Source organism: Nannospalax galili, unplaced genomic scaffold (genome assembly GCF_000622305.1).
Source record: "Nannospalax galili isolate Female #2095 unplaced genomic scaffold, S.galili_v1.0 scaffold173, whole genome shotgun sequence".
Classification (NCBI taxonomy): domain Eukaryota; kingdom Metazoa; phylum Chordata; class Mammalia; order Rodentia; family Spalacidae; genus Nannospalax; species Nannospalax galili.
Window position 1 is genome coordinate 4,928,671 of NW_008334442.1, and position 14,066 is coordinate 4,942,736.

General features: G+C 38.2%; 1 protein-coding gene across 1 annotated transcript in view; it reads right to left on the bottom strand.

The window, feature by feature from the left end:
- The window catches only part of Adgrv1 (adhesion G protein-coupled receptor V1), a 595,268-nt gene that overhangs the window by 387,912 nt on the left and 193,290 nt on the right, over nucleotides 1-14,066 (bottom strand). Inside the window, exons 68-71 of the mRNA XM_008829347.3 lie at nucleotides 11,888-12,037; nucleotides 10,526-10,996; nucleotides 5,234-5,377; nucleotides 1,753-1,931 (exon numbers count right to left, since the gene is read on the bottom strand). Of these exons, the coding sequence (XP_008827569.1) occupies nucleotides 1,753-1,931; nucleotides 5,234-5,377; nucleotides 10,526-10,996; nucleotides 11,888-12,037 (944 nt within the window). The remainder of the gene's footprint in view (nucleotides 1-1,752; nucleotides 1,932-5,233; nucleotides 5,378-10,525; nucleotides 10,997-11,887; nucleotides 12,038-14,066) is intronic.

Genomic DNA, 14,066 nt, shown 5'->3' on the forward strand with positions numbered 1-14,066 from the left:
AGCATTTTAAAAAATATTTTTATTTTATTATTTTTATTTATGTGTATGCGTGTACTGCCTGCATGTTCGTAAGTGCCCCCGTGTCGTGCAATGCCCGTGGAGGACAGAAGAGGCTGTCAGATCCCCTGGAACTGGAGTTACAGACAGTTGTTAGCTGCCACGTGGGTGCTGGGATTCAAGGCCCAATCTTCTGCAAGAACAACCAGTGTTCTTAACTGCTGAGCTCTCTCCAGTCCCACTCACTCCAGCATTTTTTAAAAAGATGTTTACAGCAGAAGTTCAGGGTAGAATATCACAATATATGTATTTTACGTTCGATTATTTTTTTTAAAAGTCACAAATTCTGACGATTATAACAACTGTTTAATCACCTCGCTGAGTTTATAGAAATTCATTGATTTTATTATTCATTAAGTTTATAAAAGTATTATAAAAAGCTCAAGAAAGTAATCAAACCTATTTGAAGATAAATACCTACTGTTTAGGAATTTCTATTATTTTTACTCAAGTTACTGTAAATTCACTAAAAAACTTTGAAAGCTTTATACATAAGCACAAAAGCACATATACATGCATAAAGTATAATACCTCTTCTACACATGGATCTTAAGTGGCTAAATCTAAACTGTATGGAGTCAGACCTATCACACACAAAGTGACAAAAAGATTGTAGAAAAAGGACTGTAGATAGGAGGGATAATAAAAGCTCCTTAACTTAGGGGACAAGCCAAGAGGAAAGCAAGGACCATGAGTAGCTGATGCAGATCTGGCTCCCGTGCAGTGGCTGAGGCCCACTCTACCTGTGTAGCAGATTCACTCTATATTAACTGAGATTTCTACTGGGATGGAAGCTGACATGGCAATATAGTCCTTTTTACTATCCTGAGCCCAACCCTCATCTTCTAAAGTGCTTCAGTGGCTATTGAGTTTCTTGGCTTAGTGAGACTTGGAAAAATAAAAATCATTCCATCCTCACTGAGAGAACAATCTTACTTCCTATGTTGGAGTCATTAGATCTATGAGTTACTGTGATATCAGCCTGTTGACCAGCAAGACACTGTAAATGAAGGAGGGGGCGCTGCAAAGATCCTGAGACCTGACAGAAGGGGGTGGGGGGGCTTGTAACTATCATCACAGAAACCTAGAGCTCTTAAAACTAATATCATAATTTTTAAAATTAAATATACAAATTAACAGCTGCCTTTTCAGCAGAAATATTTAGGTGAGCATGTGAATGGGTACAAAGCTGTGTCTTTTTTTTTTTTTTTTTTTTGACATGTGAGCTAAATAAGATACTGAGAGCTATTATTTTTGTTTTGTTTCTTGTTTTGTTTTGAGACAGGATCTCTCTGTAGCCCTAGCAGGCCTGGAAGTTGCTATATAGACCTCACTGGCCTGGATCTCACACAGATCCTCATACCTCTACATCCCATGTACCGGAATCAGAGGTATGGGCTACCCATGCCCGGCTACTGAGAACTACTTTTAACAAATCCTTAAGGAGGTGACTGAGTTGTTTGCCTTGGTATCAAAAGTTTTTACATGTAGTATAAAGTTTCTAATTTGAGTAAAAGCAGTTTCTCTTCTCACCAAGCAGCCTGTACCACCGTGACTGTACATAGAAGCACTGTATTCAATCTGGGAGCACCAAATTAGGACTCTAACAGCTCAGTGTCGAGAAGAGAGACAACTCAGAAAGGTGGGTCAACTGCACAACTCATGTTCTGCAAGCTAGTCTAGATCAGCTAGTACTCACCTAGTGTTGGCGTCATGTTGCCGACCACAATGAATTCAGGGATTTCGGACCCAGGCGCATATCCAGTGGTCCAGACCACAGAAAGCCCACCATAGGTGCCTCTCCTGGATATCATCAGTTGGCTCGTGCCAGCTGTGATGTCCATAAGTTGAAAAGCAGTAGATTCAAATCCAACCTGAAGAAAGATATACTTGGAGAATTTAAGTTCTCTCTAAATTTTCCTGGCTTCTGAAGAATGGGCTAAACTTTTGTTTATAGAAATTATTACAGTCTATGACAATATAGTCAAAGGTGAAAAGCTTAAGAAATATCTCAGATTTGAAATTTCATTCTGCTTTATACTTCGGATTATAGTCTTTCTCTTTTCTAGTAAAATAAAAATCCTTTGAATGTAAAATATTCAAAAGAAAAATATAATCATAGTTAAATGAAAGAAAAAGGTTTTAAATGGCATTCTTTTAAAAGTTTATAACTGTCATGTGTCTTTAATTTATTTGTCTATCTTAAGAAAGAGTTTCATGTATCCAGGCTGGTCTCTAACTCTACAGCCAACGATGACCCTGAACTCTTCATCTGCTTCAGACCCCAGGGTGCTGGGATTGTAGGCAGGTACCAGCATGCCCAGCTTTTAGACAACATTTAAATGACTTTTCAAGGTTGTTTTTTTTTTTTTTTTTTTTTTCTTTTCTTTTCAGAAACTGATCTGTCTAGAATTTGTCTTCTTCCTAAGATATAGTACGTTTCCTTCATTTATCAAATGAAAATCTCAACCTTCTATTAAGGTTGTTTTTGTTTCAGTCCTTTGATTACATTGACATTTTCTGTGAGGCTCAGAAAGCCTCAAAAATTTAAGTAAGTGTTTTTTTCACAAACATCAAATAAGATTTCATTTTAAGGGCAATCTTTCCAGGGTGTGTAGTTTACTGGTGAAATAAGTTCTGATCAGTGGTTTATAATAAAACCAGAGTCCCAGCTTCACATACTGATCTGGAGAGCTCTGGTTACTTCTAGTCTCAACAGAGAGAAATCTAGAGTACCAGCAGTTATACATTTGAAGTGTGTGTTTCCACAGGAACATTCTGGAGCTCGAAAAGAAAAACAACAATAGCAACTTGATTTTCTTCCTGTTTTTAATGCTTGACTCCATTTTAGAGACTGAACAAATGCATTCCCAGTAGAGGAGATGTCTAAGACAGAGCAGCCAAAGAACACCACTTAATGGCCAGTGATCATATACACCTACATTCTGACACAATCATCTGCACAGGATCCAGCAGCATATTGGGCCAGGCTTGCCCTTCTCACTGGTGCTCCCTTATAAAGGAGTGGGGAGGGATTCAGTCTCAGAATGGCTTTCAAAATGCTTGCATGGTCACCAACCCTACCATTTCTTCATAAGGGCCTAAAAGGAAAGCTGCTTCCTTGTAAGCCTATGAGGTGACTGGTAATCAGTCTTTCCTACAATGAACTCAGAGGGCTCACAGACTCTGGATAGAATTGTCACCAGTATTTATCAATATCAGCACAAATTGACACAGTAAGCCAAAGTCCAGATGTTATATACAAACATGCATACTGTTAGTAAGGGAAGAAGTCTAAAATGTTCATTAACATTTCATACCAATTTTAATAATTTAGCTTAATTACCTCAATCTTAAATATTTGATATTAATACTTAAAAATGTCTGCTTCAAGTGGCTGCTACTTTTTAAATTCTAGACCTTTTATTCCAACTCCACACGATAAAAATGTTTTTAACACCCTAAAAAGGCAAGTAAATTTTCCAACTAATAATTAAAATTGACAATTTATTTTTACATAAGGGCTCCTTTGATATTCACAGGACTACTGAGATTTAAGAAAGTGATTAATCTTGAAAAAATTGCCTCTTGCCAGTTTTCTTTAAAGGTATGGCCTCTGGTAGGAGGCCCATGCATCAGTGGCTGGCCCCACACCCATAAGTATATGGGCAGCACAATCTGGACTCTCAGTAGGTTATTTTAAAAAAAAAAATAAGTGCAGTAGTGGCACTGTTATTTAGGAGGTACTTGGCAGCTAGCTATCTAATTGAACTCAAAACCCTCTCAATGGGAGAGGTACTCCCCATTGGGTGGGGAGTAAACACATGGGTGGCACTATAACTACAGTCAAATGCACACGGCTGGAAAGGTCATAGATCCTAGAGTAAACACTATCTCTGTCATATCTCTAGACAAATGAAATTTCTAACCGTATGCTAAATATGGATCCTTATATTTATAAACAAGTATACCATACATCACTCATCAAAGAAGCTTCTTTTTGTAACTCTTTGCAACAGACAGAGGCTACTGTAGAATCCCACAACTGGTCAGACACAGAGAAGGTATGTCTGAGAGATGCCCAGTTCTTGGTGACGTATCAACAGTGGAACCTAAGACTCTACACCTAAGACTCGTGGAACAGGGGGTAGAGAGAAAATTTGTGCATCCCTCAACTCTCACCAGTGAAGCTTCCTTATACAACAGAGTGTGATGTACACAAAAGACCACAACTGGCCAACTTTTAAAGAATAAGAGACTGTAGAGTGTGTGTCCCTGGATAAGACTCCCATATCAAACCTCTCCCACCCATGACTCAGAGACCACTGCAAAAGAGGGGGCAGAAAGATTGTAATAGACAGGGTTGGTCCACAAACATAGGGAAGCAGAAGCTTTCAGGCCACTGGAAGCTTGCACATGTGAACTTGATGTCCTGTGCCACATCGAGCACAGGACCCATGTCAACTCAATCAGACGAGGGTCAAGAGTGGAGTGAGGGAAATGGGTGGTGGGTGGGCCCTAGTCTGGGAACTATTGGAGACTGATTACTGCTGGGCGAGGGAGAGTACGCCTTACCAACAATTTCTAGATAGGCTGACTAGACTCCAGTGGATGAATTTGCACCAACAGACATCTGGGAACAAATGCTTAACTGGACAGGACTTAACATGTATGGCGGAATACATGAAGTTTGGTGGGGGGGGATTGAAGGGACATGGATGGGGAAAGGGGTCCAAATTTGATTAAAAACTCTTATATGAAATGTACAAAAAGCTCAATAAAAAACTTTGTTTAAATAAAAACTTTAAAAAGACACAAAATTAAGTGGTAGTGGGGAGGTGGGTGTGGATCTGGGAGGAGTGGGGAGGTGACTATGATCAAAATACATTGTATGAAATCCTCAAAGAGTTTATTAAAATATTATATTTAAAAAAGAAATTCTTGCCGGGCATGGTGGCACACACCTTTAATCCCAGCACTCTGGAGGCAGAGGCAGGCGGATCTCTGTGAGTTCGAGGCCAGCCTGGTCTACATAGTGAGTTCCAGGATAGCTGGGGCTACAGGGAGACCCTGTCTCAAAAAGCCAAAAAAAAAAAAATTCCCTAAGATCTTGGCGCTTCCTATGCACGCTGCCCTCTAGTGGTTCACTGAGAGAACTACATCCAGGGCCAATTACCTGGGAATTGGCAGCTTCCTCTGGAACAGGAAGAACAGCAAATTTTGCTTCCTGGAGAATTGTTGGCATTCCATAGAAATGTCCACTCACAAGCGTCGCAGACACCAGCTGCAAGGTGAAATTAGAGCCCAATGATAGGAAGACCTATAAACAAACAGTATCAGTGAATTTAGTATTAAGAAGGAATTTTCAGATTATAAAATAGAGATGTGAGCTGAATCATAAGCACTTGCCTAGGTCTGTTATCAGCCTGCAGTTTCACCAATAGCTGTCCTTTCCCCCTTGTTTTGAAATAAGACACCAGCTTCTAGAGGGTGGTGTGAGCAGAAGTTGTAGAGAATAAACACATAAATTTGCAATTCATCCACGTGTGCCCAAAAGGCCTAAAAAATTATGTGAATCACAGAAGTAGTGCCAAGGGGATGGAAAGAGCACACAGTGGAGTGTTGGCACCAAGAGCCCTGAAAACCTACTGTCTTCTTCATCATTAAGCAAAGAACTAATAACTCTAATATTTCTCAAAATGGATGTTTTCCTAGGTGTCTTCATTATTTCAATAGTTTTGGCAAATAAAAATCATTAACACAATGTGTTAGATTGATGGTGTGAAAAGTTTAGCAATGAGTAAAATGGAAAATTTTGAATTTAAAAACTGTTGTCACACTGGAGGTATTTATGAAACTTGCAATATATTTTCTCATTAAAACATTTGCTATTGGTGATGATTAATTTCTAAGTTAGCTCCAAACCAGGAATATTACTACAAATTTTGCATCTTTGCTGAGTGCAAAAGCAGCCATGTCTGAGAACCATCTTTTCAACATAATGAACTTTAACACACATCACATCCTCAAATGTGTAAAGTGTATATCATGGGATTTCAAATGTACAACATGAGGAAAACGTTAAGTTTCATTCTCTCAAAATGGCATCACTGAACATGAACTTTATGTCAGTGCTAAGCATCATAATTTCAGTCAGTTGTATTCACTCCTTCCAGGTGTTCCCATCCCCCTGCAGGTCAGCTCATGGCTGGAGAGCTAAAGACATTTCATTCCCATTTCATAAAAAAATGAAGTATCAGCACCCAGTCATTTGAGCATCCCTGCCTAGCCCCTCTGCAGATGGGCCTAGTCAACATACACAGGTCCTCAGGGTGACCGACGTTAAAGTTAAACATGAATCACAGAAGATGTGAGGTAAAGCTATTCAGAAGAATGGCTAGACTCATCTGAAAAGGAAGTTGGAAGTTTTAAGGGGTTGATCACATTTTCCTCTATGTCCTTTCTTTTCCTTGACCCAGGACAGCCTCACTGATCCTATTTTATAGAGTCTTAAAATCACCTATGATGAGTATCTGGGTACAAATAGAAATAATTTATGGCTGTAAAATATCGATGCATATCTCCAACACTGTAGGAGCTCAAGGTAGGAACCTGGAGGCAGGAATTGAAGCAGAGACCATGGAGGAACACAGCTTACTGGCTTGTTTCCCTTGGCTTGCTCGGATACTTTTCTTGTACAGACTAGGCCCGCGTGCCCAGGGATAGCACTGCCCAAAGTGGGCTGGGATCTCCATATCAATTAACAATTAAGAAAATACCCTTCACAGATATGCCCACAGCCAGTCTGATAAATACAATTTCTCAACCAAGTTTCCTTCTTCCCAAGTTTATGTCACACTGACAAAAACTAAACAGCACATAATTCAAATATGGTATTAAGAAAACCAAGTATCATTATAAACCACACCATTAGGTTTTCCTTGTGTCACTCACCTTTAATCCCAGTACTCAGGAGGCAGAGGCAGGCAGATCTCTATGAGACAGAGGCCAGCCAGGTCTATATAGTGAGCTCCAGGCCAGCTGGAGCTACAGGGAGACCCTGTCTCAAAAAAAACAAAACAGACAAACAAAAAGATATCCATGTGAAATGAAAAGATGACCCGGTTCAGTTTTATGTCACACACCCTGGAATGTATATGAGAAAGAAGATACCAAGAGACCTGAAATAGGTTATGAAAGATGTTATTATATGCAGAAAATCAGAAGCTTTTTTATACACATCAGTTAGTGAAGTTTTATTACCCTTTAGTAAAAAAGAAATCATAAAAGCAATTAAAATAGGTTCAGATATTAATAAATGCATAGATGATAATTCAAATACGGTACTAAGAAAATCCAGTATCAGGGGTAGAGAGATGGTTCAGCAGTTAGGAGCACATACTGCTCTTCTAGAGGATCAGAGTTCAATTCCCAGCCACTATATCAGGCATCTTACAACCTCCAGTGACACAAATTCCTGAGGGATCTGACCCCTTTGACTTCTGCAGATACCTGCCCTCACATGGACATATCCACACAGAGACACACACATATACACATAATTAGCAACATACAAACAAAAATCTCTTTAAAAGAAAATCTAATGATATTATAAACTATATCATGAAGATCTCCATGTGAAATGAAAAAGTGACTACTGTCCTTCAAAATGTTCCAAGTACCACTAGAAACACCCTGATAGCTAAGCAGATCAGACATTGTTTTCCTACAATAAAAGAGGATTTTGTACTACAAGCATTATGGAGTACAAATAACAGATTATTCATCTCTTCTCTATGCCAAACCTTATTGGCAAATGAATCCTTATTATAAAATGATACAAATCTATTCCTTGAAACTTAAAGCAATGATCTTTAGTGTCCACCAGCAAATTACGGTTCAGATGTGGTCAGACTGTGCTACTATGAATGTATGCAACAAACTTTTAAACATTTATAGTTTTTTTATTTTTTAACTTATTGCTTAGGAATTTTACGCATGCATATGTTTTGATCAAATCCACTCCACTCCTTCCCTTCCATCTACTCCTATATGGCCCTCACCACTTTTCTCTCCCAATTTCATGTACTCTTTTTAATCCACTGAATTTACTTAGCGTTGCCAGTACGTGTGTGGGTATAGGGTCATCCACTGGAGCATGGGCAGCCTCTCGGGGGCCATACCCCTTAAGAAAACTGAAGCCCTCTCTCCCTCAGTAGCCATCATTTGCCAATAATAGATATGAGGAAAAGCTGAGTGGTTAGACTCATTTGAACAGGAACTTGGAAGTTTTAAGGAGTTGTTATTGGAACCCTGTGAGCCTCTCTTCCATCAATGCCTGGTTGACCTTGTGACCTGGGTGACTTGTGTGACCTTGTCTTGTGTCTACAGAAACAGCTGATTTGAATTCCTATGTACAGAGGCCCTGTCATGTTTTGAAAATAGTATTTTACAGTTTTTCACTACCTCTGGCTGTTACAATCTTTCCACTTTCTCTTCCACAGTGATCCCTGAGCCTTGGCAGGAGGGAATGGAATACAGATGTTCCATTTAAGACTGAGCACTCCCTGGTCTCTTATTCTTTGCATGCTGATCAGCTGTGAGTCATATTTTAAATCACACACTTTAAGTATCTTGTATTGGTTTTTGTTTAGTATTTTTGAGATAGGGTCTCACCAGATATCCCAGGCTGGCCTTATACTTGGGATACTCCTGCCTTTTCACCTAAAGTTCTGGGATTACAAGCATGAACCACTGTGCTTGACTAAGGATGGTTTTTGTTTTTTTTTTTTTTTAATTTTTCTGGTTTGTAAATAAAGACTTCATATAATAATACTCGGCTAACTAAACACTCTTCTCACTTTCCCAATTTTTCACTCTTCCAATCCTGATAATTTTTAGGCATAGAATACTGAGTTTAGAAAAGATAAATCAGACATGACATTGAATCAGTTTTCCATGGAACTACGGAAACACAGGAACAGCTCTGAAACCAATGCCTCACTAAGTAGTTTCAATGTTTCCCTTTTAAATATCAACAAAAGTGAAGACTTAGATGTAGAAAAGATTAAAAGATGGCATGGTAAGTGCAAACTTTTGTAACAGGCATGCTGCTTCTTCTTCAAGGAGCTTGGTTGCCGTTGATCATAAGTTTATGAACTTGGATGAAACTCATAGGAAACTACTTCATTTTTCCTGTGTCTTGTGGGGTTTCTTTCTACTGCCCTTTAACAATATTCTAAGTAAATCTTACAGTTGTCGTTTTCAGAAATATAAAAGACCAGACTACATTAATTAAAACTTCAACTTCACATTCAATTAGAGCTTTCCTATTTATGACCCACGGCTCAGATTTACAGCGGGAAACGGGTCATGGTATGATTCTTCAACACTTCTCTGATCTCTCCAACTCTGGGCATGCCCATCAACCTGGCTACATATAGGGGAAAGCTACTTTAATAAAAATGGACAAGTCTTACTGTCTGTTCTAGTTCTTTCCTAGCTAGCACAGGCTAACCATCATAACTTAATGAAAGCAGCACCCCAATGCTGAACATTTTATTGAACTGATCTGGGTGCTCATCAAAAGGTTGAGAATTCCACTCTTTATCCCTCAACAGGCGCAACATACTCTCCTGATGACCCTGAGATTCCCTTCCAGTTTCACAATGTACCTTTGTATTTTTCTCAAGGTGATTCTAATCTGGGCAGATTTCTTACCCATAAAGTAGTATATGCCATGAAGTACCGTATTTATGAAACAACTAGCATTTCTCATAGAGAATGATATGATTCGTATTATTCTTGAGAAGATTTTTAAAGTGCTCTAATCACTTTCTGGGGGCTTACACAAACTGCTAGGATATTTTCTTGACCCACAAGAAATCCATGTGTCCCCTTTTAAAATAATTTTTATTACATTCATTTATTTCCTCCTGGGGGTGGCAGGTGCATGCCACAGCTCTTCTGGGAAAGTCAGAAGATGACTTGTGGGAGTCAGTTCTCTCCTTCTACCATGTGGATCCATGAGATTAAACACAGGCCATTAGACTTGGCAGCGAGTGCCCTGACCCACTGAGCCATCTTACCAACTCCAAAGCTCTGCATTCCTATCACCCTCACACAAAATGTTGCAGAGCAGCTTGCTGCTCAATCTCCTCATTATCATCTCAGAAAGTCCCGGCAATTCCCATGCTCCAGGTTTTTGAGAACAGAAGCAGTTATCAGTGTGTGAGTTCAGGGACCATGCATCAGTTCTCTGGACAAAACCTACTATTTCCAAATACATCTAGTTTTTCACTCATACTCTGTAAATGTATCATCCAGTAATTACTACACATTTTGTAGAGCAGTTTCATGGTTACCTTTAAGTATCAGAGTAAAGCTTTCAACTGATCATGAGGCAAGCAAGGGCTCTCCTAAAGGAGTTCTGCTAGAATTATCAAGATTTTGAAGAAATGCTACAAACCTCCTTCAGGGGCACCAGGTCCATTTTGTATCTGGAACCATCTTTGACCACCAGCTGCCTCTCTGCATATTCAGAAGCAACTGGCTCTTCTTTAAGATCAGATAGTATTTGAAATCTAACAGCCACATCACCAAATGTTCCAGCAAGCCGGGTTATATTAATTTGGATGGATCTAATAAGGTTCTGCTCAATCAGTATTGACTGGTGATCTGAGTACAAGGCAAATATGCCATGCGGGTCATCATTTGCAGACACAGAGAACCATGTGGTACATTTCTCCAGATCCAGTTCTGCACCGCCCTCTACAGAAACAAGATGGACGGCATAATCTTCCTCTATCTCAGGAGTATCATCTGGCAGTAAATGGACTTCAAAGGTAGCTTCACTCTCTCCATCAGCAATGGTAAAAAGTCCACTGGTGAAAAGAAAGTCTCCAGTGGTATCAAACTCACTGCTTAGTTCCCAGTGAACCTGTAATGAAGGGCAAAAATACTCAACAAAGTCACAAAACTCAGCATATTGAACCAGAAACTTTTCAATTACATTTCTTCTATAATGTGCAAAAAAGAAACTTGTGTTTCTTTTCTCTAAATATATGTTATTTTGGAAAATATATTAACTCCTTCAGACTGTCATATGCAATCTGAAAGACAGGATTTTTAAAAATATTATTGTTATACTTCCTTTTAAAATAAAAGCCCAGTTAGAAGAGATAAATAAAACAAAGTCTAGCATGCCAGAAAGGACCAAGAATTAATCACTACTTCATAAATGTTACCACCAAACCACAAATTTTCAAAAGAAAAAAATACTAGCTAATCTTCAATACAGGAAGAGTGCTTAAGTATATAGAAGAATTTCACAAATGACAATTTTTGCAAACAGATGAGTTTTATCTGTTAGCCAAATCCAGGAGAACCTCTAAAGGTATCATGCAGTCTATATCAATAAACACCTAAATGCAATGCCTTAACAAACATTTGCTAACTGTAAACATTCTGTGATAAAGCTTTGACAAATATAAGCAATTTACAAAAAAGTGGGATTACTGAGGGGTTTGACAGGGAAGTTTTCATGTTATAGCAAATAATAGAATACAACATAGTTCATCCCTTCATGATAAGTGAGTATTGTCTTTCCAGATCACTGTAACCAAATCTGATTTAGAGAAAGAAAGCATCAGGGGCTGATGATGCCTGGAGAATCCAAAGCTGTAAGCATCTTACAGTCTCTGAAAATTTATAACATAAATCAGAAAAATCTTTAACTAGAACATGAAGTTTCTCTGTCCCACCTTTCCACCAACTACATATATTAGGCAAATTGAAACTCTGTTTAGGAAAATCAAATGAAAAGTAATACCATAATCTCTCCAAAGATGCCTTTGACTCTTCTCACGAAGAAAGAAATGACCAAGGGCCCATTTAATGCTAGTGGTTCTGAATACATTTTCTTAGATAAAGACTCGGGTGCAAAATGAACAACTCCATTTGGATGGCCAAACTTTTGTATCTAATAAACATTAATAGGAAGTGAATAGCATATACAGTAATCATGATCAAACTATAATATCTACCAGATTAATACACAGATAACCAGAGGAAACTATAAACAAAAGTAACATTTGAATATAATCTACTAATCTAGAATAAATAGGTTCTTATTCTCCGAAGATAGTAGAAGTAATCAGAAAATTGTCACTTGGAGAAGGCAAAAAGAATAATTGTTTGAAGTCTGAATTTTTATTTATTCACCTTATGCTTTATACATTTATCCACTTGGCTTTAGCTAACTAGTCTCTATTAGCTATGATATAAAGTAGACAGCGACAGAAAGGCCCTAGGACGGTTGTTGTTAATTTTGATGCTAGGAACCAAACTTGGCCTTGTGTGTGCTGTACCTCCAACCCCTGAGATGGTTAATTTTATGTATTAAATAGTCAAGAATACGATGCCCAACTGTTTGGTGAAACATCACTCTAGATATTGCTGTGGAGGTACTTTGTAGATATGATTAACACTTTGAATCATTTATTTCAAAACAAAGGAGATTATCCTCAATAGTGCTGGTAGGTCTCATCCAACTAACCGAAAGACTCAAGAGAATAGCTTCAGTGAGTATCCATTAAAGGAAGGCTAAAACCTAGCAACTCTGCTTGAGTTTCCTGTCTACTGCCCTGCGCACACAGAACTCCAAGACCACATTTGCAGCTCCTTGCTGAGTTTCCTGAGTTTCAGTCTCCTCTCTGTCTCTGTCTCTGTCTCTCTCTGTCTGTCTCTGCATATCTCTTTCTCGCTTGCTCTCTCTCCTGTCCCCTCTCGTCCCTTTTGTCCCCTCTCCTCTCTCCCTTCTCTCCCATCCTAGATAGTTGGATGTGTGTGTGTGTGTGTGTGTGTGTGTGTGTGTGTGTGTGTGTTCCTTTGGTTCTTTTTTTCAGGAAACCTCTTATCAGATTCAGAACCCAAACAGTAGTATTTTCCAAAATTAAAATATATCATTTCTCCTCACTGTTTTCAGAAGCCTTTATTGTTCCCAGCACTTTCCAGCTCTCATGGACTGGGTAGCTCACATTAAAGAAGCTAAATTCAGGTCTGATCCAACACCACAACACTGTGCTAACTGAATAAGAATCATTCTTCCTTCAAACAGTAAGACTTGTAATAAGTTAACAATTTTTATACATTTTGATGACAGAGATATTCAGTGTTTAACATGATACAATGAATGTCTCTTCTCTAGAAGTGCCAAATAGTCCTCAAACACAAAATATTCTCTAATATTTTAAAATAAGTACTTTAGCATTCCACTAAAAATTTCCCATAAAAACCAATAAGCAGGCTATGTAATTAACTACTATAAAAAATAAGAACATTTGACCCAGAGGAATTATTAGTACTTCATGTTGTTTGTTCTAAGAGTCTCATGTATCCTAGGCTGGTTTTGAACTTGCTGTACAGCCAAGGATAACTTTGAGCCTCCTGCCTCAAACTTGCCAGTGCGGAGATTTTATGTATGCACCACCACACCTGGCATATGGAGTAATGGGGATCAAACCTAGGGCTTCATGCACATTAGGCAAACATTCTACAAACTCAACCACATCTCTAGCCACTTCATGTAGTTTTAAATTTTTCAATTCAGCATAAGAATTTAAATTCACACACAGTCACACACATAGGACATAATTTTGTAAATAATATTTCTAAAGATATTAAAATTATTTTTTCAAATTACTCATTATGTTTTGTGCTGGCAGAAATTTACTAATGAAAGAATTATTGTTGTAACCCTAATCTTAATCAACAATGAAATTAATAAATCATATACAATTCTCCTGTAGTATATCATGCAATTATTACAATGTGATAAAATCTGTCTAGAAAAGATGAAAAGGAATGATACCCATGACTCAGTGTTAACTGAAAAAAGTTCTAAGACAGTTGCAGAATATTTGAACAAAATGATTGGTAAAATATGTAAAAAAAAAAAAAAAAAGTCCTAAACAATACAAATGTATTTTCTGATAAATCTACTAAATCTG